Source organism: Hippopotamus amphibius, chromosome 7 (genome assembly GCF_030028045.1).
Source record: "Hippopotamus amphibius kiboko isolate mHipAmp2 chromosome 7, mHipAmp2.hap2, whole genome shotgun sequence".
NCBI lineage: Eukaryota > Metazoa > Chordata > Mammalia > Artiodactyla > Hippopotamidae > Hippopotamus > Hippopotamus amphibius.
Window position 1 is genome coordinate 83,057,579 of NC_080192.1, and position 23,804 is coordinate 83,081,382.

The following is a 23,804-nucleotide window of genomic DNA, read 5'->3' on the forward strand; positions in this document are numbered from 1 at the left end:
GCGGGGGCTGCTCTTCACTGCAGTGCGCAAGTCCCTCATTGCTGGCCTCTCCTGCCGTGGAGCACGGGCTCAGACCGGTGGGCTCGGCAGTTGTGGCTCACGGGCTCCAGAGCACAGGCTCAGTAGTTGTGGCGCACGGGCCCAGCCGCTCCGCAGCATGTGGGATCCTCCTGGACCAGGGATCGAACTCGAGTCCCCCCATATTGGTAGGCAGACTTCCAACCACTGTGCCACCAGGGAAGCCCCAATCACCTTTTTAAAACTATACTTTGGGGAAAAAATAATGCATTGATTTGCTTCTGCTTTAAGATGCAATTTTCCCACAGTTTTTAAGATGCCCTTTTTTCCTCTGCATTTTAATATTTCTGAAGTTAGGGTGTATCTCACAAGTGACGGTATTTTAATTTGCTGGGGCTTATCTCCTCCTCTCTGAAAAGCTGTCATCAGACAGATGAGGAATCTTCAATCAGTGGCGTCTCTGAATTCAGGAAACTGGGGCCTGTTTCTCACCAGTCTGCAGGCTGCGAGCCCAGGGCCCTACACAGAAAGCTAATCTTTTGTTCTGCAAGAAACTCACCGTAAGTTTCTTATCACCTCATTTTTTCTATATAGTTTGAAACTCCAGAAATTGTGGTTTGTTCTGAGAATAATTTTGCTATGAATTTTGGAAAACATTCTTATGAATAACGTACGAGAAAGAGACATTTTCCTGTTTAAAATTTTCAAATGACAAAGTAAAGTTTCTGAGCTGCTCTGCTGACCCTTGAATTCTGTTCCTTTGCTTTTCTCCCCTCCATCCCCACAATGTATTCTGTTTAACTTTCTTTTCCACAGCTCACAAAATGCAATATGCTAAATATATATTTCTACCTCTATCTGATTTTCCCTTTTGATCTCATTTACTTTTTTTTCCTATTCACAGCACACATGAATTTCCATTTCTCTGCATTTTTCCTCACTAATTCTTTATAATTACAAGACCCTTAGAAATAAGCAAGGTCATGGTCACGGATAACTGGGTGATTTCTCTTCATTCACCCAGTTAAGCTATTTATCTATACAATGTACATCTGTGAAAACAGTCCCTCCATCTTACCTGGGAATTAATGATGCGGACGGTGGTTTTATTTCCAACATCCTTCTCATAGCCACGTGTAGGAGCAGAGTTAAATCTCAAAACTGCATCATGGGAATCTGAGGGCACAAAAGTGACAAACTTACTTTTTTTCTCTGCATAAAAATCAGCACAATGTAGGAAAGTATCTTAAAGCAAATCTTTCAATACCTGAAGCTAACTAGACCCCAATAAAGTTCAGATACCCATACACACATTGCTGGGTATATTTTTTTATTTGGAATGAGGTCCTGGCTAGGGGCAAACAAACATGAAAACATATCAATCCATTACAAGTGGTCCTACATCATCTAAGTTATATTTAGATACTCGCTATGTGTTCACAGTCTTTAAAGACATGCTTCATGAAGGAAATTTCAAGACCTATGCATCTAGACTGCTTTTCGGAGTTTAATGTGTTTCTCAGAAACAGGACTGAAAGCAGAGTTAATCAGTGATAGGGAATTTCTATGCGTTTTCTCTAGCTTCAAAAATCCCAGGCATGTTTCTAGTTTAACTTGGAGAAACAACAATGCTTGTTTGTGAGACAGTGAGGAGTGAGATCACGTATCTCTGATTTGTCGAAGAACCTTGTAGGTCCACGATGCATGCCCTGTGCCCGGAGCCCACACCAGCCTCTAAAACAGCCTTCTTCCTGTGCATCTGCTGTGCATTTCTCCGCAAGCCCAAAACTCAGAAGAATTTGGATTCCATTTTTGAGCATCAAAATTACTACACTTCTGGAACACAAAGAATGCATAAAGGGTACCTGGCTATGCCATCCAAAAATCCTGCACCATTCTTTTAGGGGAAATTTTGCAGGAGTCAGCAAGCTATGGCGTATTTTGGTAAAGTCGTATTGTAACACAGACTCACTCCATGTTTATCTGTCATCTGTAACGGCAGAGCTGAGTTGTGACGGAGGCCCTGTGGCTCACACAGCCTAAAATAGTCACTACTTGGCTCTTAAAAAAAAAAAAAAAAGTTGGTTTGCCAGTCTCCAGATTCTAGGTGATCTATGCTTTACATAAATGATGCCAAAAACCCCAAACACTTCTAATTTTCTTTACTTCACAATTGAAGCACAGGTTTGCAATTTGGGGGGTAATGATTTGCCTCATTTATTGTTACTAAATAGTGTTTTGTCATAAAAATTCAAATGATATTTGAGCTAGAAAAATCAGATCACCCAAAGCAGTGGTTCTCACTTTTTGGTTTCCGGATGCCTTTACAATCTTGAAAATTACTGATAACCCAGAGAACTTTTGATTATTTGGATTACAGATTTCAAAATATATGACATTAGTAAGTAAAAAAAGAAAAAATTTAAATGCTTATTTATTAATCTTTAAAATGACACATTTTCATGAGAAATAACTGTTTCAAAAAACAGTGAGAAGACAGGCACTGTTTAAAACGTTTGCAAACCTCTTTAACACCTAGCTTTTTAGAAGAAAGTTGGTTTCATATACGTGCTTCTGCATTCAAACTGCTGCAATATATTGCTTTAGTTGAAGTATACAAAGACTCAGATATATCACTGAAAATGCTGGGAGTATTTTAAGAGTCCTTCCAGATGACTGAGAATATTCTCTTCTGATACTCCATTAAATCCATTAGTTAATCTTGCTCTTCAAATGGATGATTCATAAAAAAACCCCAAAAAACCCAGTCAAAAAATGGGCAGAAGATCTAAATAGACATTTCTCCAAAGAAGACATAGAGATGGCTAACAGACACATGAAGATGCTCAACACTGCTAACAGAGAAACGCGAATCAAAACTACAGTGAGGTACCACTCATACAGGCCAGAATAGCCATCATCAAAAAGTCTCTAAATAATACATGCTGGAGAGAAAAGGGAACCCTCCTGCACTGTTGGTGGGAATGTAAATTGGTAAGGCCACTATGGAAAACAGTATGGAGGTTCCTTAAAAAACTAAAAATAGAGTTGCCATATGACCCAGCAATCCTGCTCCTGGGCAGGTATCTGGAAAGGACAAAAACTCTAATTCGAAAAGATACATGCACCCAATGTTCTTAGCAGCACTATTTACAAAGCCCAGACATGGAATGAACCTAAATGTCCATCAACAGGCGAATGGATAAAGAAGATATGGTATATATACACAATGGAATACAACTCAGTCATAAAAAGAAAGAAATAATGCCATTTGTAGCTACATGGATGGACCTAGAGATTATCCTACTAAGTGACGTGTCAGACAGAAAAAGACAAATATACAATATCACTTATGTGTGGAATCTTAAAAGATGATATGAATGAACTCATTTACAAAACAGAAACAGACTCACTGACGTAGGAAACAAAACTTATAGTTACCAAAGGGGCAAGGGGTGGGGGAGGGATAAATTAGGAGCTTGGGATGAACATAAACACTCCTATATATAAAACAGGTAACCAACAAGGACCAGCTGCGTAGCACAGGGAACTCTACTCAATATCTTGTAATAACCTACAATGGAAAAAAATCTGAAAAAGAATATATATGTATGTATAACTGAATCGCTTTGTTGTACACCAGATACTAACACAACATTGTAAATCAACTACATTTCAATCTAAAAAAAAGGATGATTCATCCGTGTATATTTTGTAGCACTGTGCAATGGTCACCTGGAAACTCTCAGTTCAAGTGATGCAGATCTTTCAAATACTGATGCATTTCATTATAAAGTATCAAATATCATTAATATCACCACGGATCTCATCACTTTTTAAGTTTGGGAAGCTTCCAAGCTTTCATGGTTGAAAGCTTTAATTTTATCACTGGCAACAAACACTCAGTTATTTTCCTAAAAGTGAAGGTTTTTACTTCCTTTTTGAGAAAATATCTGTCAAATGTCCAGGTTTAAACTAAGTATGTCTATCAGTCATCTGTTTCAAGTATAATTGTGTTTCGTGACAAAAACGGCTAGTTCGACTCACAGCTCAATCACATCAGTGCTTTTCCATTGGGGGTTGATTTGCAGAAATGCTTTCATATTATTTCCCATTTGGTCTTAAAAACACATGTACTTCAAAGACTGAAGTTTAATAAAACTAACCATTTTTACTGCTTCATCAAGGACATCCATACGTGGAACTGGCACCCTTTGTTTTTATTGCAAAGCTTGGCAGGAAAACATTCCATGAGTACTATTACAGTTGGGTACCACTGCCTTGATCTGTGCTAAGAAGCAGTTTTATCCACTATTGCTCCTGCATCATCTGTTCTTTAAAAAGACCTCTGAGTACTATGATAAAAATAGTTCTCACCTCATGAATCCCTGAAAGGATCTTGAGGGCACCAAGTGCAAGGCCAGACACTACATGAACTGCTGACCTGGGGCAACCCTCCCACTGGCAGGGAGTGAGGGGGGTGCCCAGACAGTGGGGTGGCCTCCAGGGACCCAGAGGTAACCAGGACAGAACCAGGGCAAGAAGCAGGAGGCTGGAACTCCTGTGCCGGTTCTCCCACCAAACCATGCAACCTTTAGACACAGCCTCTGTCTAGAGGTAAGTTGAACAAACCGAGGATGCCAGGCAGTGGGTGTATTTCTAATTCATTACGCAGAAATTCCAAGTAAATCGTATTACCCCTGGAAAATGTCCCAGCATGTAAAAGCTGGTTTTCTACACTGAGGTGTGTTTCAAGCCTTAAAACGACTTGACAAAGCACAGGGAGCAGAAAGGTAATCTAGCTTCACTCCTTTGGAAGTGGTACGAGGCTGAAGAGTTAAAAGACCAATTTCGTGGAGGACATAGAGAGGTAGGGATGGAGATTGAACCGCCCCCAGCTGTCAGGAAGCAGAATGGACCACGATGGGAGGGGGCGTGTAGGGAGGATGAACTGAGTGAGTTCGTCATGCAGACATGTTTGTAAATGTGCACCTGGCTGTGCCTCTCCCAGACAACCGCCTTCAAAACTAAGCTGTCCATTCACATTTAGGGAGGGAGGAACAGATCAGACAGCCAGCACAGGGGGAAGAAAGCAAAGCGTTGTTTCTGGAGATGGCATTTCTAGGCTAGAGCTCTTTCATGTTGACCTTGAGAGCAGAGCCAGGCTAGGAACATCACTGAGGAAGATGAAAACCCTGCAGAAAGCAGCCAGCCTGAAGGTGCAGCAGCTCAGAATCCACGCCTAGCCCTGGGCACTGCATCCCACCTCCTCCCTCCCTTCCTGAGCTCAGGAATCTGGAAGGGCAGCCAACGCCTCCAGTCTTTGGGGAGTGGCCTGCCAAAGAGATGATTCTCCTCTTTCCTGTGCCCACTGTCCTGGTCTGTCTTGCCTCATTGGGACTCCTGCAATGTGCTTGCTCCCCTGGTGCCTTCCAATCTAGGCTCTGGAGCAATCTTTCCAAGATGAAACAGTCCCATCACTCCTCTGCTTCAAAGATATCAATGCCTTTGCTCCACGAGGCCTGGGCCCAGAGCTAGAGTTTCTGAGACCCAGACTGGGGTTCAAATCTGGCTCTACCCTCTGTCTCTAGGTGCCTTGGTTTCCTTACCCATAAAACAGGAATAATCGTAACTGTCACTTGGCAAAGCAAGGCTTGTTAACGCATAAAAGCACTGAGGATGGGACCTTCCCTGCAGTAAAAACCCTATAAGCAGTATCTATTATTACAATCATTATATGAAGTCTAATTTCTGGGGAGTGACATACAAGAGCATGAGGGGGCTGACTCCCTGCCCACCCATCCAGCTTACCTGGCTCTCCATCCCCAGCCCATAGCGGTCCCCCAGCCCTCATCACCTGCACACCACGCTGTTTCTCATCCATCTGCTCTGCTCGCCTTTGGCCTGGATTCTACTCCTGAGACATCAGCCTTCGCAGTGTGGTGGGATTCCACGATCATTTCTTCCATCTGTCTACACATCTCTGTGTCCTTCTAACCGTGATATTGGAATTGTCTGTTTACAGTCTACCTTTCCCACTAGACAGCAGAGGATTTGAGGGTTAGGGCTGGGCCTCATCCCTCTTTCTGTCACTAGTGGTAAGCACAGTATGTGGTGGAGAGTTGGGGACCCTTGCTTGTTGAATGACTATATGACCTGCTTTCTTGCTTTTTTAAGGTAATAGGACATTCCAAACCCCAAGCTTGCCCCAGGAAGATGCCCCCTCCCTACACAGCCTCCTCCCCACCCTCCCATTTCCCACACGCTTCTCAGAATCTGGGTTTCAAGTAACAGATTCAAGGCAACGACTATTCATTCAGAGCAGACTTCTCTCGTCTGGAGTGTGTTTCCCCAGGATTACTGCTAGTGATCTCGCTGGCAAATGATTATTATTTACAGGAATAGGTGAAAAAAGATCATCTCAAGACTCTAGAAAAGAATGTTCCATGTTTCCAAAACAGTTCAGTTTGCTTTTCAATAACATATTCAAAGTGGAGGTGTTTACAGCTGCTACCCTGTTCTTCTCAAAAACAATAACAAGGTATGACTCAGTCTAACAGAACTGGGGAAACAGGACAGCACTGCCCAGGGAGCGGCCAGTAGAAGGTGCCAGGGGGGCTGCCACAAGCAATCCTGGCACCTCCTTGGTCCCCCGGGGCGGGGGGCGGGGGGGTTGGACAGGGGGCTACCGGCTATTGGCAGGAACTTTTCTAGTTCTGCCCTCATAAGACCACAACCTCGTGCAAGTCTTCTGATCGTCCCTTAGCCAATTCACAAGTAGATGTTTAAGGGCCAAGATGAATAGTACAGCTAAATAGCTAAATAGTACAGCTTGCCCAGTTCCAAGTTTCCTGAAGGACTCTGCTATGTGAATTTGTTCTCATTAAGACAGGAGCTAAGAACTGCGTGTTGATAAGCGTGTGTGCGTTCAGGTGAGTTGAAGGAGAAATGTCAGCACCTGGCAAGCATGAGGGCTGATTCTGAGGGATGCCAGCTTATAAAAACGAGAGACTTTTTGTCTTTACAAGTTGAGTTGTGTTCCATTACATATTCTTAAAATGGTAGATATAAAATTGGATTCAAAGGACCCAAGGAAAAACAATAGAGAATTTTTTAAAATTTTGGAGTGTTTTTCTTCAGGTACCTTCCTAAGATTCTAATCACGAACCTTCGTGTAAGTGCAGATGCTATCAATTAAATCTGGATACTAGAAGCTAACAAAGATATAACTGACATGTCATGTTCCCCAGAAATGTGGAATTCCCAGCATCTTTCACACTCCCTTCCAAATTCTGAGTAGAGGAGAGTTTACAAGACTCTGGTCAGGGATATTTACACTGGAATAAAGAGCGAGGGAATTCTCCCAGACAGGCAAGAGCAATGCAGATGTGCAGCTATGATGCAGCGGGCTTAAAACAAAGCAAAAAAAAAAAAAAACCAAAAAACCCCAAGAGCAAGTCACTGCCTGCTTTAAAGCATGATGCTTAAATTCCTTCTTCCATGATTAATCATCATCCTTGGAAACCAGAGAGAAATGTGGCTTTACTCGGCCCCAGGGGCCTCTGAACCAGGGCTCCTTCCTAATTGGTAGCAGCCGCTCTGCTCGGCTTTGGCTGCAAGCTGATGTGACACACAGACAGTGTGATTCTGAGCCTGCTTAATGTCAGCGTGGGGACACTGGGACCCCAGGCTGCAAGCCCAGACTTGGGCCTCATTTTTTCAGCTTCTTAAAAATTTCACATTCAGCTTCATTCCCAAGAGCCTGTGGGAGGAGGTCCGGGCTGTGCAGCCTGAGGATACGGGCGTCACCCTATTTCAAGACGGCTCTGGAGTATCAGCCACTCTTTGAGGACACGGAACAATAAATGGGTCCGAGGAACAACAACGGTTCCTTTCTATCAAGTGGGCAGTGCCCCCTGAAAGTCATGTCCGGGTGAGCTATGAGCTACCACCATCCATCATGTGAACGTACGAGGGTGTCTTTTTTTACACCTGGTCTTGAGGCTGAGGCTGCATCTGATCCACACTTGTTTTCTTGGTACATAGTATGAAAGCCAGCACAGAGTAGGGGCTACAAGCGTGTTCACTAAATGAGAAAATAAGCCTAAAGGGTCACGGGTGCGGCACTGGGATGGGCTGGGCACAGAGGGGAGACGGGGGCTTTAGACTAGACTGCAGTTTCCCAGGGAAGAAGGGATTCTGCATCCAGATGTGGGAACCCTCCTGAGCTGCCTGCCTGCCAGCTTGCCCCGCAGATTTAGGGCTTCAGGCTGTCACATCAACTCTTACCTGCATTTCCAGCCAGCTTACCTGCCTGCCCTGCAGACCTCAGACTTGCCAGCCCCCACCACGGCAGGGGCAAGGCCTTAAAATAAATCTTTCTCTCTACACACGTATCCCACTGGTCTGTTTTTCTGGAGAGGCCAGACTAACAGAGCAACCACGACAGGGATGTGCTCTAGGGCTCCGGCGTGGATTTAAAGACAGTTTAGAAGGGAAGATGGAAGCCCAGGGTGCAGCTGGTTTTCTGCCATCCTGGAGAAGGTCCCTGGGAGGCAGCTGGGACCCAGAGGCTGGGTGTGTGCCAACCCTGGGAGGTCACGGCTCCCACAGGAACTATGCTCTCACCAGAAGCCAGGCTCTCTGCAGAGCCCAGGGACGGAGATTTAGTCTTTGAACGAGTTAAAATTATCATCATGCAGACTCCTCTTTGGAGCTGACCCCCTAAGGCTCGTCGCCTGGTGGGGGTTCCCCTGTTGTCCTTTCTGCTTCTCGGCTGCCCCCCATAATCCTATCACATTATGGGTTCATCAGGGGTGCGGGCCGGATGGGAACTGTCAGTGCAGAACATGACATCTACAGGAGGTGGATCCTGAGACAGGGGCGGTGAGACGGCCGCGGGCCTCCCGTTCCTGGGTCCCCAGCTCCGGGGAGGATGCCTGTCTCTGCTCTAAGTCTTCCCAAAGGAGACCTCTGCTGGGATCTCACCCAGGCTCATTCTGTCCCAGCGAAGGAAGAAGACCTAAGATTCTCCAGAAACACGGGTACCGGAACGGCCGCCCCGGAGGTGAGGGGGACCCAAGGCATCGGGCGGGTGGCCGCGGAGACCCACCTATCTCCTCGCCCAGGGACGAGTTGAGGATGGCGCCAGCCGACGTGACCACGGCGCAGGTCCTGAGCCCGCGCGGGAGCAGCCGGCCGAGCGGTACTGGGGGGACTAGCGCGCGCCAGCCGAGTGCCGAGAAGGGCGGCTCGGTGCCGTCCAGGGTGCGCACCCGCACGCGGCCCCGCAGCGCGCACAGCAGCTCCGCGCGGCTGCGCCCGGCGGCCCGGCGCCCCCGGAAGCGCACGCCGTGCTTGTTGGCGCGCAGGTAGGCGCCCATGGCCTTCTGCAGGCGCGGGTGCAGCATCCGCGCCGACGCGTCGCCCTTCCAGAGCCGCCGCAAGAGCGCCCGGGACATGGACGAGTACAGCCGCTCCCCGTCCTCGCCCGCCCCGGGCGCTGCGCTCCGGCTCTGCCTCCGGGACCCTCGCTTCGCCCGCCGCTCCCGGACCCGGCGCGCCACTAGAGCCCCCTCCGGGCCCAGGTCTCCGGGGGAGAGGGGCCCCGACGTGCCCGACGTGCCCGGAGCGGCGTCCTCCGCGGGGAAAGCGCTTTGCGATGTTCTCCCCATCTGGGGCGAAAGGAACTCTTCTTCATTTTCAAAGCGGTCTCGGGCCCATGTCCGCAGGTCGCCTGGCCGCGCGTGCAGGGGGCTGGACGGGTGTCCACGGGGCAGCCCTCTGCGAGCGTCCGCGCCCTCGGGCAGGCCCTCCGATGCGCCCATAATGGCCCGCTGCCTCCCCTGCGCCGGCAGCAGCCTCCTGGTCTCCAGGAAGGAGAAGGAGCTGGGCGCGGGCTCGGCAGGGTTGCTGTCGGTGAAGTAGAGGAAGATCACCACGAAGAGAAGCCCCCAAGCAAATATCCCGCAGAGCATCCCTTGTCTCCATTGCTTCAAGTGTGGTTTCATGGCAGGTCCGCGGGGTCAGCACCTTGTGTCCCGAGGCGGCGGGAGGCGGGATGGACCTGAAAAACAGCCGGGTGTCACAGTGAGCCACGTGGGACAGCGGCGGGGGCACCTACCTTCGAGGGTCTTGGGAAGGTTAGATGGGGCGTCAAAACCAGGATCATCCGGAGCTTTGGCTAAATTCAGGGATCATACGCCCCCACTCCCGACATCTGCAGTACAAGGGGTCCTACCACCTCGGCTGAGGGTCTTGAGAGAGGATGTATGTGAGTGTACCTTGGAAAACCTCTGGAGGTACCTCAGTGATGTGTCTGCTTCCCCACCACCAGGGCTGCTTCATCCAGGCCCATCCCAGGAGCTCCTCCCCTGCAGCTGGGATACAGATTCCAATCTGGTGAAGCAGGCAGGAGGGCTCAAGTTCCCCCTCTCTCACCTGTTCATCAGACCAAAGGCTCAAAGCTCTGATACTGCAGAGCAGCACTGCCCAGTGTTTCTATGGGAAACTTCCAGAAGGGCCCTGATGTTCCCCAGTAAGTGATGACTCAGTGACCGAGGCTGCAGGGGAAGGTTATGTTGGGGTGTCTGTAGGCCTCAAAACAGCCCTAGATAATCACCCCCACCCCACCAAGAGCCTCTGATGGAATAAGACGGATGAACGTGAAAATTTTAAACAAGGGAGGAGATGAGGAGAGAGCTTGATTCTAGGTGAGCCTCCAACACGGAAAGGGTGAAGAAGCAGGCCAAGATGAAAGTGCAGGATACAGAGTCAGAAAGAAAGACCCTGTCCTCCCCTCAGTATCCCAGCCCTGTTCATCACTAGTTTGTTACTCGGGCAGCAAGCACAGTACTTGGTATGAAAGAAAACAAGAAAATATCAGTAAGAAATGCACCTAATGTGGTTGATAACAGATCATGAAGCTTATAACAGTCACACTAGCTCTTTTTCCTTTCTCTGTATGAACCAGTCTTCACAAGGGGCCTTTCCTAACAATATGGAGGTTCCTTAAAAAACTAAAAATAGAGTTGCCATATGATCCAGCAATCCCACACTCCTGGGCATATATCCAGATAAAACTATACTTTGAAAAGATACATGCACCCGCTATGTTCATAGCAGAACTATTCACAATAGCCAAGAATGGAAACAGTCTGTTCATCAACAGATGAATGGATAAAGAAGTTGTGGCACATATATACAATGGAATATTACTCACCCATAAAAAAAGAATGAAACAATGCCATTTGCAGCAACATGAATGCAACTAGAGATCATCATACTAAGTGAAGTAAGTCAGGAAGGGACAGACAAATACCATATGATATCACTTATATGTGGAATCTAAAATACAACACAAACGAACATATCTACAAAACAAAAAGACTCACAAATACAGAGAACAGACTGGCGGTTGCCAAGGTGGCGAGGAGTGGGAGGGAAGGATTAGGAGATTAGGAATTTGGGGTTAGCAGGTGCAAACTATTATACACAGGACGGATAAACAACAAGGTCCTACTGTAGAGCACAGGGAACTATATTCAATATCCTGGGATAAACCATAATGGAAAAGAATATGAAAAAGAATATCTATGTATAACTGAGCCACTTTGATCTACAGCAGAAATTAAGCATAATATTGTAAATCAACCATACCTCAATAAAATTTTTTTGAAAAGAAAAATAAAAAAAGAATTGCACCTAAGCTTTGGGAATATAAGCAAAGCCTCAGAAAGGGAAAAACATAGGAATAATAAGTGAGCTGCAGGAGCTTACTGTTGAGCACAGCACCCAGTACAGGCCAGCCCTGAATAAGTACTGGTTGAAAGAATGGGGTGTGTGTGTGTGTGTGTGTGTTGGGGGCGGGAGTTGTGCTTCTGCAGGTGTGCACAGCTGTGTGATTGGTGATGGGGTTGGAAGAATTAGGGAGACCATTTGTGGGGAAACCGGACTGGGAAGCTGCCCCTTTCAGCCCTGGGGCAGGGGGCGTCTGGGGGCCTACTGGGAAGTCTGGGCCACAGGAAGGTCTCTGAGCAAGGGAGGGAAGTGCTGGTGGCAGGGGCTTTCAGGGAAGGAGGGAAGGCTGGCAGGTTGGGGGCAGGGGGCGTGGCTCAGCAGAAAGCAGACACTCAGGAAGCCAGTCTGATGGGAGGAGCTTACGGGGCGGGAGGGGGGTGGCCCTTCCCCCACTCCCACAGGCTGACTGGCCTCCAGGAAATCCCAGAGGCAGGTAAGGAGAGGCCAGTCATGCAAAGATGGGGGGGGGGGCAGTTTACTCAGATAGGAACTGAAATCAAAGTGAGCCATCCCTAGGTCAGTGTAGCAGGGAAGCTACGCACTGTCTCTGGTGGAAAAAAGGATGTCAAAGTGAGAAACCCACACGCCTGTTACAGATGGACAAAGAGAAGTCCTTTGCCCTCTTCCCATGGAGAGGTGAATCTGTGTCTCCCCACCTTAAGCAAGGGGAGGGCTGCGACCAGTTACCAGGCCCAGGTCTGGCAGCTTCCGTGTCCTGCCTTTAAAACACTCATGTTGGAGAAGTAGCCACTGGCAAAGACAGACGTCTCTCTGACCTGAGTCCCCCATCCGGTGAGGAAGCCCAAGCCAGCCGCCTGGAAAGGCCACGTGGACCGAGGTGCCCAGCCAAGCCCGGTCTGTCCAGCTGTCCCAGCCCCTCACTGCCATGGACTCCAGCCCAGTGGAGTGTTCAGGTGACTCCAGCCCTGACCAACCTCTGGCTGCAGCTGCATGTAAGACTCCAGGTGAGAACCCACAGAACCAGGAGTGATCGTGACAGGTCGCTGTTCTAAGCTGCTAAGTCTCAAGCTGATTTTTCACATCAGAAACGATCATTGGAACAGGCTCTGCTAGAAATGGCAGATGAGAATTGCCCAGAATGTCTCCAACAGTCATGCATCCTTGAGACGAGAATCTAGCCTCTCAGGGGGATTATGTGAAAAGCAACATTCATTGATGTGTTTAAGTTGTGGCTTCTTAAAAAGTATTTTCTTTACCTTGTAGTCACGTGAAAGCAAGGCTGTAGATTTCCTTCACAGCCACACCTCAAACCCATGTACAGAACGTTGTCTCACTAGGCCAGAAACACCCATGTCAAGAAATGAATGTACAAGAAATAATGCCAACAGTTAACCTTCTCCGTGCCAGGCCAAGTGCTCACTGAATACTTTTCCTGGAGTATCTCATTTGGTCTTCCCAGCACCCAGTAAGGTAGGAAATACTGCAATGTCTATTTTATAGATGAGGAGGTGGAAGCCCAGAGGGGTTAAGTAACCTGCCCAGAGAGGATAAGTAACTTGCCCAAAGCCACAGAGACAGCAAGCAACAGATAGCAAAGAAAACCCATCTGCTCACACTTTTAACATTAAGTTCTGATTCCATCTGATCATACCAGATGAGGCTGTCTAGTCTAAATACGCCTTCTTAAACTGTCTGTGGGGAAGGAGCACCGCCGCCCCCCGCAAATTGTCGCAGTCTGAATACTTTCATATTTCCGTTCCTGACCGTCTCGGCAATGTCCCCATGCTGGAAAAGCCTCTCAGTGCTCACCACCGAGTCCACAGCTCATCTGGGACAGCCAATGAGCAGCATGCAGGCAGGCACTGCCTGGGGACTACATTTTAAGCAGAATCTGCTAAATGATCTTCCTAAACCTCTCCACTCAGGAGCCAGTGCTTCAAACTGTGATGCCCCAGCCTGGCGATCTAAAAGCTGTTTCCAGGATCTCAACATTTCTATTAGAAATCCCAAAATTACCCTTAATAACAGTTATTCTGCTTCCCCTGGGCTGAGTGCCGTGCAACACAGCCCTGACACCAACTGCCGAAGCTAGCGGGGGGGCCCCCACGGGGAGAGGACTCAGTCCCACCAGACTGCCCCCACTTCAGACACCAGCCTGACGCAGGGTCCCCAGGCCACCTGCACTTCTGACCTTGTGGCTACCAATCTGGGGGGGTGTTCTCACGGCACCCTCAGGTTTGATAATTTGCTACAATGACTCACAGAACTCAGGAAAGCATGAACAAAGGATCACACAGCCTTTTGAGAAGGGGGACATAGAGTTCGAGGTCTGGGTAGGGGGTCGTACCAAGGGCAGAGATTCCATGTCTTCTACCCTTGGTGTCGAGGAATGTCACCCTCTTGGGACATGAATGTGTTCACCAACCACAAAGCTCCACTGAGCCGTGGACCCCAGCGTTTTGCTGGGGTTTCATTAGGTGGACATCACTGATCGAATCGTTGGCCATGTGACTGAATTCATGCTCCAGTCCCCCTCCCATCCCCAGAGGTCAGGCAAAGCCCCACCCTCTCATCACAGGGATGGTCTTTCTGGTGATCGGCCCCCATCCTGGGGGGTCACCAAAAGTCACTTCATTAGCACAACAAAGACACTCTTACAATTCAGGAAATTCCAAGGGTTTTAGAAGTTCCATTCCTATAACTGGGACAAAGACCAAATTGTTATACCACAGCAGGGCTGTAGTAGCTAATTTAAAAGGGAGTCTTAAGCTGCTGCAGAGCACAGGGAGATCAACTCCACGCTTGGTAATGACCTAGAGGGGTGGGATAGGGAAGGTGGGAGGGAGGCTCACGAGGGAGGGGATATGGGGATATATGAATAAATACAGCTGATTCACTTTGTTGTACAGGGGAAACAGGCACAACAGCGTAAAGCAACTATCCTCCAATAAAGATGTGAAGAAAAATAATAAATAAATAAATAATAACAGTCAGCCTTTCTGCTTCCAGCTGGAAATCCTAGTTAGCCTGCGCTGAGAACAGCTCTGAGGCTAGTCCTCACAGATTATTAAAGAATAGAAAACAGAGGCTTCTTATTTCAGCATTCACTTGAGAGAGATTTTTAAATCCCCAAGTCAAAGTGACAGGTGTGCCCAGGGCTGGGGTGCGGGAGGTCTTGACCTGCCGGGGAGGAGCCAGGGGCCAGCGCCTCCCAGGCCAAGTGACCCCCAGCTGCCTGCATTCAGCAGGGTCAGGAGGCCATGGGAACTGGGCTGGGAGGGGATGAGCCACGTCTCAGAGCAGAACTCAGAGCATCACACACACAGCCTGCTTTACAGGGAAATGCCCGGCTCCCTGCTGAAGACTGAAGAAGCCCTTTCCTTCACAGGGGGATAAGAGACATGAAAAGGAGGGAAGTGATGAGAGGCGGTCCTGGGACTCAAAGGGAGGAAAGGAAAAGCCCTGAAGGACAAACGGGGCTGCGAAGGGCCAGGACCCTGGGGGAAATGGGGTTCCCTCCACCCTGCGTGCTGGGAGGTGTAAAGGGCAGGGTCTGTGAGGCCTTATACACTGAGCAAAGAACAGCATCACAGGGGCAGGATGACTTCTCATCAGGTGAGCCTTGCATGCCTGATGCTCGATAATAACAGGAAGGCGTGGGCTCACAGCCTTTGCTCCGGGTGAGGCTTCAACTATTAATAATCCACAGCCTTCCCTGCAGCCTCTGTTGCTGCAAACCTCTACTGCCAATTAAGGGAACATCCTGCAAAATGATGAAATCTCAAGGCAGCGCAAATCCTCTGCTAGCAAAATGCTGCAGGAATAATTACACGTATCATGGCCCAGTCACCAGCATTTTTGCAAAAATCCAGGACACAGAGAGGTGGAGGATGGCGTCAGAATCAGAACCGTGGACCAGTCTTTTCCTTCAAATAACCATTCAGCCAAAGAGGAAGAAATGTTGGGTAAACGTTAGAAAAAAACCATTTTTCCTGCTCGTATAGTACATCTGAAATATTGTAATGATACAGCGCAAACAGGCCGCGTCTGTAACGCTTGCTGCTCCATCCCATCATCAGCAGGGGGACATAAATTGCATCAGGGAGATACAAACAGAGGCCCATCAGGCAAATCACTGATTCTCAGGCAATGATGAAACGGGGCCCCGGGGTCACAGGTTCACGCAGCCCCATTGGGGATGGTGTCAGTGACTGAGGCTGTTGAGGTCCTGCCAGGTCCCTGGGAGGAGGACCGGTGGGGTTAGAAGCATCGTCTGTGCCGTGTGGCTTTCTCTTTTTCCCCATAATGGTTCCAACGTTACCACCTGGCCGAGCTAGGGCATAAATTCCAAGTGGATGCTCTCTGCTTATTTCAACCAAACTTCTCAGTTCCCACCTTTCCCCCTCTTTCTGTCTCCTTTCTAGCCAAGCCTCTAGGAAACCTATATGATAACACACAGACAACGATTAGAGACACAACAAAAAAGTGACCCACTGCTAGGAATCATTTTAATAGTTCTCCCTGCTTCGGAATTCTGGTGCCCACATCTTAGACACTAAGTCTCAAAAAAATGTGTCCCATTTCCACGTGGATGTTCAGAAGAGTACGAAAGAGTATTTAGATGCTCCTCCAAGTCATTCAGAAAGAAATCACATTCTCCAAAAGGCACGATTTATGATAAGCTGTCCAACGAAATTATGAAATGTAAGCACCACCACAGAAAAACACGTACGCTGCAGCTGAGGGTTAATACCTTCTTAAAGGGCATTTAAGGGTTCAAGGGTAAAGAGAAGTTACTTCTGGGCTTTGCCACTTGAATGATGTTCTTCCTACACCCTGAGGTTGACAAGCTTGGTCACTGGTTTTCTTGAATGGAGAGTTTTTTTTTTTTAACACATGTTGATTGATGTGTCTGCTACAACTGCCATCTGGCCAGGTTTTCTCTTGGTCTTAGAAACACTCGTGGCCTTTTTCATGTGTAGTTGTCTCAATGATCTTAAATCTAAGTATTTGTTTTAACACTGAAATAATAATAAAGAAGATTTAGTGTGTGAGCTATAGTGGGGCACTCATGGATCTTAATAGCCTTCAGGAGTCATTTGCTTTCAAGAATCATTTTTCTAAAATTAGCTCTTGTCACATCTCCAAGAAAACACTCAGCCTGCAGAGCACGGGAGGGTGCCGCCCCAGCCTCTTCACCACCTCAAGGGGTCTTTTCACAAAGGACCCAGTTTCTTTTCTTCTTTCACTTTTTATAAATGTAAGGAATCCTCAAGGTCACCAAGGGTCCACTCCCTATAATGCATTCCCTCTCCATCTCAGCCGATTCTTAAGCTAATGCCCAGAACAGAAAGAAAAAGGTCACCGGGTCACACAGAGCTCGGTGGTGGTGGGAGGGTAACCCCTTCTTTGCCTCTCCTGCCCCAGCAGGACTGCAATTCATTCTCTGGAAGGAAGGGCAGCCCCACTGCTGGCGGCTTCTGGCCAGTCTCCTCGTGACCCCACACCCCAGAAAGGATGGAGCAGTCCCCAGTGGGAGGAAGGATGCTGCTAGGGCTAGACGACTCGAGGGAGCTCCCTTGGGCCAGGGCATAAGTTACAGAAAGCAGTGCCAGGCTTCCCCTGAGTTCAAATATTGGATGTTGGAGCAATGTCAGTGCAGAAAAGCATCAGCTACTTGAAGTCATGTGAGCGGCTCCCAGCAAAGGCAATTGGTCAGGTTACATCAGGTCAGGTTGGGTTGGTATTATGAACAGGAGCTGTCAGCACAGTGGACCAGACCAGCATCACTCACTGCTGTCACCAGGTGCCCCCATGGACCAGGCACTGCACCCAGGGCCTCATCTACACTGTCTCATTTTACTTCTTCATTCTCAATTTAATCTTTATAAGAAACTCCTCACAGGCATTATTATTCTCACTCGGCCCTGCATGGTTCCCTTCCTGTACATGGTTCCAAAACCCCATCTTTTTGTATTATATCTCAAAGCTGGGAAAGGTGCCCTAAGTTTAAAATTTTAATGAGACTTTTTTCCTCTCTGCCACAAAGTACCATGCTAAGTCTCAGCCTAGCTCCCTCCATCGATGAGACCACGTGGTCCCCTGACATCCCTCTTTATATTCGCCAGAGACACTGATCCTCCCAGGTGGGCCTCGGAACCGCATCACTCTGTGCTGGCAATCACCAGAGAGAGCTCCGCCTGGCACACCAACTAAGCGGTTTTGCCCACTTGGAAGGGGAGGCCGGCTCCCCAACATTTCCAGAGGCTCCAGGTGTGAAGGCTCACGATCGCAGGGGGTTTGTTATCTCGGTAGGAAGACAAAATGATTCTCTTTTCTCTGCCCCAAGATGGGTAAGTGTACAGAGGAGTGACCAGGATTGAAGTCATCCTGGACTACTTCAAAGAGGAGGGGACCAGGGGTGGACACTGAGGGTCAGAGTGATGTGGGAGGGGTTAGTCACCTCCAGCCAGAGCAGCACCTGAGCCAAGGGTGCCTGGTGTGCAGATGGGCGACCAGGAGTGATGGGATCTCCAGCTGGACAAGGATGTGCCCTCTGGTTGAGGCCACGGGGCGATCTTTCTGGGCCGATTGGTTCAGCAGTCCAAGGCCTGTCCTTGGGTGGCAGGGCAAATGGGAAAGTGTTTAAAAGGCAAAGGCTACACAGGCGAGTGGCTATGGGCAGCTTTTTGCTTTCAGGACTTTCTGCAGGGAGGTGGCAGGTGCTGGCAGGGCAGGGGGAGGCGGGAAGGGTTTTCAGATGCCCGTTACTGGCTGTGCAGAGATGCGCAAGCTGCCTGCCAGCTGGGGTCTCTGGCTGCCTGAATCACACCCATCTGCTCTGGACACAGGGGTCTGTTTGTTTTATGACAATTAGCATTCAAATATTTACACTTTATACCGATAACGTGCCAAGGCTCATGGCTGAAGCTGTAAATTAGCCTCACACTCATGTTGAAGAGTCAAGACGGGAGGCTGCATAGCTGCTGCTGAGATGTAAAGTTTTTCCCCCGATTCCTCAGTTGTAGGTGGGCTTTGTGGTGGAAGTGTAGGTGGCCAGCAGGTGGTTCTTACAAGGAGGCCTCTGTGTCAGCAGGACAGCCCCCCCTTCCTCAGGAAGAGTAGGCTACCCCTCCTCGTCCAAGTGGGATCCAAAGCATCACTGTGGGCCAGCAGGGGGTGGGATGCAGTGACGGTGGGGTGCTGGCACCACCCGGTCCACACTCTGCCTGTTGGACAGTGAGATGGATGACTCTACAGCGTGTGGTTGACCAGAAGGCCCTGGGGTCGGACAGCCTGTTCAGATCTTTCTCGTCACTTGGATAAATCCTTCAAGCCTCGGTTTCTTCATTCAATGTGCATCATACACAGCTGGATCCTCGCTGGTTTACGAGACTTAGCACAGTGCCTGGCTCACAGTGAGGGCTCAAGAAACAGTATTTTTTCAGTTCAGATTTTGGAATTCTGTAAAAGTAAAAAAGTAACACCAAGCCTGGATTTCACTGTATGAGTACTGGTCCCATGTGTATACCCTCCAGGGTTCACCGGTAAGCATCCCTCTCTTTAAATGACCCCAAATAGATGTGCCCTGGTTTAGATAAACACCTGGCCCTGATCAAGCTGACAAGCACTGAGTGACCCCCCCCCCACCCCGTAAACTCCCCTGCCTGGCATTTTGGTCGTAAAAAGTAGACCCATCATGGACTGAATACCTGTCAAGCATCTTGTAATGGCTTCTTCCTGCTCAGAAGTTTATTGTCATTTATGCACCTGTAATTCAACAAACATTTATTAAACCTAAGGTCAGGGTGAATAGATATCACTGGAGGCTTTGCCCTTGGGGAACCGAAACACAATCTTGGGAAAGCATTAGATTCTTGAGTAGCGTATAAGTGAACAAAAAGGACACTGAAGATTCAAAATCTCTTTGCAGTCTGGAATTGGGGTGTCTCACAAGAGCCCAGAGAGGAGAGGGTGCTTCAGAGACCCCCTCTTGGGAGACTTCAAACACCCCAACGTGGCACCTGAATCCCATCAGAAGGAAAGTGTCTTACGTGGGCAAAGCCACCTCTTAAAAAAGCAAGCTCACTGCTCTAGCTCCATCTCCATGGATCAGTGCACGTAAATCTCAGAGAGACGCTGAGGGAAAAACAGGAGCTGCAAAAACAAACACAGCACATCCTACCGATTATGTAAAATCTGATGACGTGATACAAACTGCAGCTAGAAGCTCCTCTAAGGAGGAGGGGAACGGCTTGGGAGAGGGGGGAGGATCTTGAGTCATCGCTCAAAAATGTCCTTTCTCATAAAGACAAGATCGGGAGTAAAATGGCAAAATAGTCACACCTATTCAGTGTGGGTACTGGAAACTCACTATTTTCTCTATTTTACACAGATTTAAAGTACTTATGATTTTAAACATAACAAAAGTTTTCAGCATAAACTTGTCCTGAAAGTTGTAAAAACAAGAACAAGAACTCGTTAATTGTGTTTATATCTGTGTCTCTATTTCCTAACGTCTTTGGGTCATGATTCCTGCTAAGACATCAGCACCAAATATCAATCTAACATTGTACACTGGATGCCAGCTTTGGTTAAAATGTTATGCGACAATGTTATCAGTCTGGAAAACAAAAACTTAAAGTTAAAGTGACTTATGAAAGCACAAAAGAGCTCTGAGTTCACAGTGGGCTGGGAGAAACATTAACTTTTTTTTTTTAGTTTATTTATCTATTTTGTTGGCTGTGTTGTGTCCTTTTTTTTTTTGCTGTGCGTGTGCTTTCTTTAGTTGCGGTGAGTGGGGGCTACTCTTCATTGTGGTGTGCGGGCTCCCCATTGCCGTGGCTTCTCTTGTTGCGGAGCATGGGCTCTAGGCACGTGGGCTTCAGTAGTTGCGGCACATGGGCTCAATAGTTGTGGCTCATGGGCTTAGTTGCTCCGTGGCACGTGGGATCTTCCTGGAGCAGGGATGGAACCCGTGTCCCCTGCATTGGCAGGCGGATTCTTACCCACTGTGCCACCTAGGAAGCCCCGAGAAATATTAATTTTTGTGTCTTAAAAGACATATACACACATATCACAGAGTCAAATAGAAAATCAACTTGAAGACAATATAAAACATGCAACTTCAAAGACAGTTCTCAGTGTGGAGCTTTCAACTCTGCCCTGTGAGCTTCAAAGCCAAGTTCTCCAACCGCAGAGCCCCTGCTGCAAGGGTGTGAGGGGCTGGGATGCATTCAGTGGACACGTGGTTAGGATGTTTTCTCTCCAGCCTGCGTCTCCAGTTTTCAGTTTCAAAACCAGAAAAACATTTCCAGGTTATGAAGTCATTTCCAAAGTTTCTAACTCTGAGGATTGGCCACCCATTATAACATCCTCTAATTGCCACCCACCCCAGGTCACGGCCAGTCACTGGGTCACTGTACCCAGGTCAAGAGCTGAACAATTGTTTTTGTATCTGGTGCATGTATGCACAGGAGCACAGCTGATCTTCCATTACTTCATTCATTCGTAAATTCCCCAGATGTCCAGACACCTGCTGCGTGCCAGATTCCAGGTACAGGATACTGAGCAAATCAAATATAAATCCCCCCTCACTGAGCCTAAAGGGACTTGGGAAAGCCAGACAGCAAGTACACAAGTCTGCCAGGACACTGTGTCCTCACTGATTTTTTTCCACTTTCCCTTTGTCCCTGACTTTCCTGAATTCACAGGGACAAAGGGAAGACCTCCCACACCCAAGGATGACGGTCACAGAGGAACCAGGAGCCCATTACGTTAATTCTTGGCTTTTAAGTTCAAAAGCTGTATTTCAAGGGGTGGGGAAAGGGAGGACAAAAATTTGGAAGTATACTTGCTGAACTGGTTTTCTCTTGCCCAAGGGGAGATAAAAACTATCTCTGGGCTGATGGAAAAGGAGAACGAGGAGAGGCGGGGCGGGGCGGGGATGGGGTGGGGGTGGTTTGAAACAGATGTGTGAGATACTCAAAATACAGCTTCCACTGAATTTGGATAAAGCTGCATTTCTTGAACCCCTGGGGATGTGGACTGAAGACCTGCTACATGAATGCAGGGCTGTGATTGTGCTACGTCCTCGGTCTACGATCCACCCCCCTTCTTTATCTTCACAGCCCTGGCTTCTCCCAGATCTTCAAACCCACATAATCGTCGGTTTGCCTGACGGATCCAGGAATCTTAAACTTTGCACATCCAAACAAAACATCGGTTATTTATTCTTTTTTCTTCCACAAATCTTCCACATCCAGCAAACAGCATTCACCCAGCCATCCAGGTCACAGACTGGTATCATTCTTGCCTCTTCTCTCCACTTACACCCACATATTCAGTCCCAACCATCAGTAGACCCTGACGGCCCCAAACCTAAAATAAAATACATCTGCACTGGCACGACTGTCTTCTCTGCTGCCCACCGTGGTCCTCACCTCCTCTCACCTGTGCTGCTGCAATGACCTTAGAGTGGGGTGCTCTGCTTCCACCCTACCTCCTCCTGCAGATGCTCCAGGAAGCACGTGTGTGTATGTGTGTTTTGAAATTAGTTAATTTACAATGTTGTGTTAGTTTCAGGTGTAAAGCAAAGTGATTCATATATCTATATATCTTTATCTATATCTAAATCTATATTTGTATGAATTGAGTACAGTTCCCTGTGCTATACAGTCGGTCTTTGTTGGTTATCTATTTTGTATATAGTATTGTGTATGTGTTAATTCCAAACTTCTAATTTATCCCTCCCCACATTTCCCCTTTGGTGACCATGTTTGTTTTCTATGTCTATGGGTCTACTTCTGTTTTGTAAATAAGTTCATTTGTATCAGTTTTTTTAGATTCCACATATAAGTGATGTCAAGTGGTATGTGTCTTTCTCTGTCTGACTTCACTCAGTACGATAATCTCTAGGCCCACCCATGTTGCTACAAATGGCAATATTTCCTTCTTTTTTATGTCAATGGACATTTAGATTGCTTCCATGTCTTGGCTATTGTAAGTAAAGCTGCTATGAACACTGGGGTGCATGTATCTTTTCGAATTAGAGTTTTGATCTTTTCCGGGTATATGCCCAGGAGTTGGATTGCTGGGTCATGTGGCAGCTCTATTTTCAGTTTTCTAAGGAACTTGCATACTGTTCTCCATAGTGGCTGCACCAATTTACATTCCCACCAACCGCGTAGGAGCGTTCCCTTTTCTCCACACCCTCTCCAGCATTTACTGTTTGTAGACTTTGTGATGATGCCATTCTAACTGGTGTGAGGTGATGCTTCACTGTAATTTTGATTTGCATTACTCTATTAATTAGTGATGTTGAGCATCTTCTCATGCGCTAGTTGGCCATCTGTGTATCGTCTCTGAAGACAGAGTGGAACTTTTAAATGGCGATTTCATGTAGCTGGTTGCTTTCTCTCAACCCTCCTTTCTTCTTCCCTCTATAAGACATGTGTGGTCTGGACCTCCATTAGGTCCCTGGCGTGCATATCCTGCTTGTCTCTCTGACCTCACTTCCCACCTGCTCTCTGGCCCCTGCTCCCTCCCAGTCCCTGCGGCAATGAACACACTGGGCCCCACGTTCCCAGGGGCCCTTCTTCTGCCTGGAGGCGACCCCCAACCCCCCGCCCCCGCCACCAGGCCCTGCGAAGCCCCCTGGAGCGCTGAGGTCTCAGCTCTGCTCCGAAAGGCCTCCCTGCATCCTCGGATCCTCACTACCCGTCTTGCCTGGCTCTGCCTTCACTGCTGATGCTGGTCACACCTGATCTGTTCCTTTCTTCTCCAAGGGGCCCTGAGCTCTGGGAGGCAGACCTGTCTTTCCTAAATGCTCAGCCACTTGGGGAAGGAGGTGGGGAAGGAAAAGAATGAGGGACTGTGAGAACAGGGCTTTAGGGCATGGCTCAGATGGGGGGCCTGGGGAGGTCATGTGCAGATGTTAGCCCAGGACAGACTGATGATGGGCAGTCAGGTACCTGGCGGCCAGGTGCATTGCAGACAGAACAAGGCAGGGTGGGGAGGAGACTGCA

General features: G+C 48.1%; 1 protein-coding gene across 4 annotated transcripts in view; it reads right to left on the bottom strand.

Moving 5' to 3' along the window:
- The window catches only part of ST6GAL2 (ST6 beta-galactoside alpha-2,6-sialyltransferase 2), a 64,491-nt gene that overhangs the window by 17,541 nt on the left and 23,146 nt on the right, over positions 1-23,804 (bottom strand). For all 4 annotated transcript variants that reach the window (XM_057743271.1, XM_057743268.1, XM_057743269.1 and 1 more), the window contains exons 2-3: positions 9,131-10,084; positions 1,097-1,194 (exon numbers count right to left, since the gene is read on the bottom strand). In XM_057743271.1, the coding sequence (XP_057599254.1) occupies positions 1,097-1,194; positions 9,131-10,028 (996 nt within the window). In that variant the 5' untranslated portion in view covers positions 10,029-10,084. The remainder of the gene's footprint in view (positions 1-1,096; positions 1,195-9,130; positions 10,085-23,804) is intronic.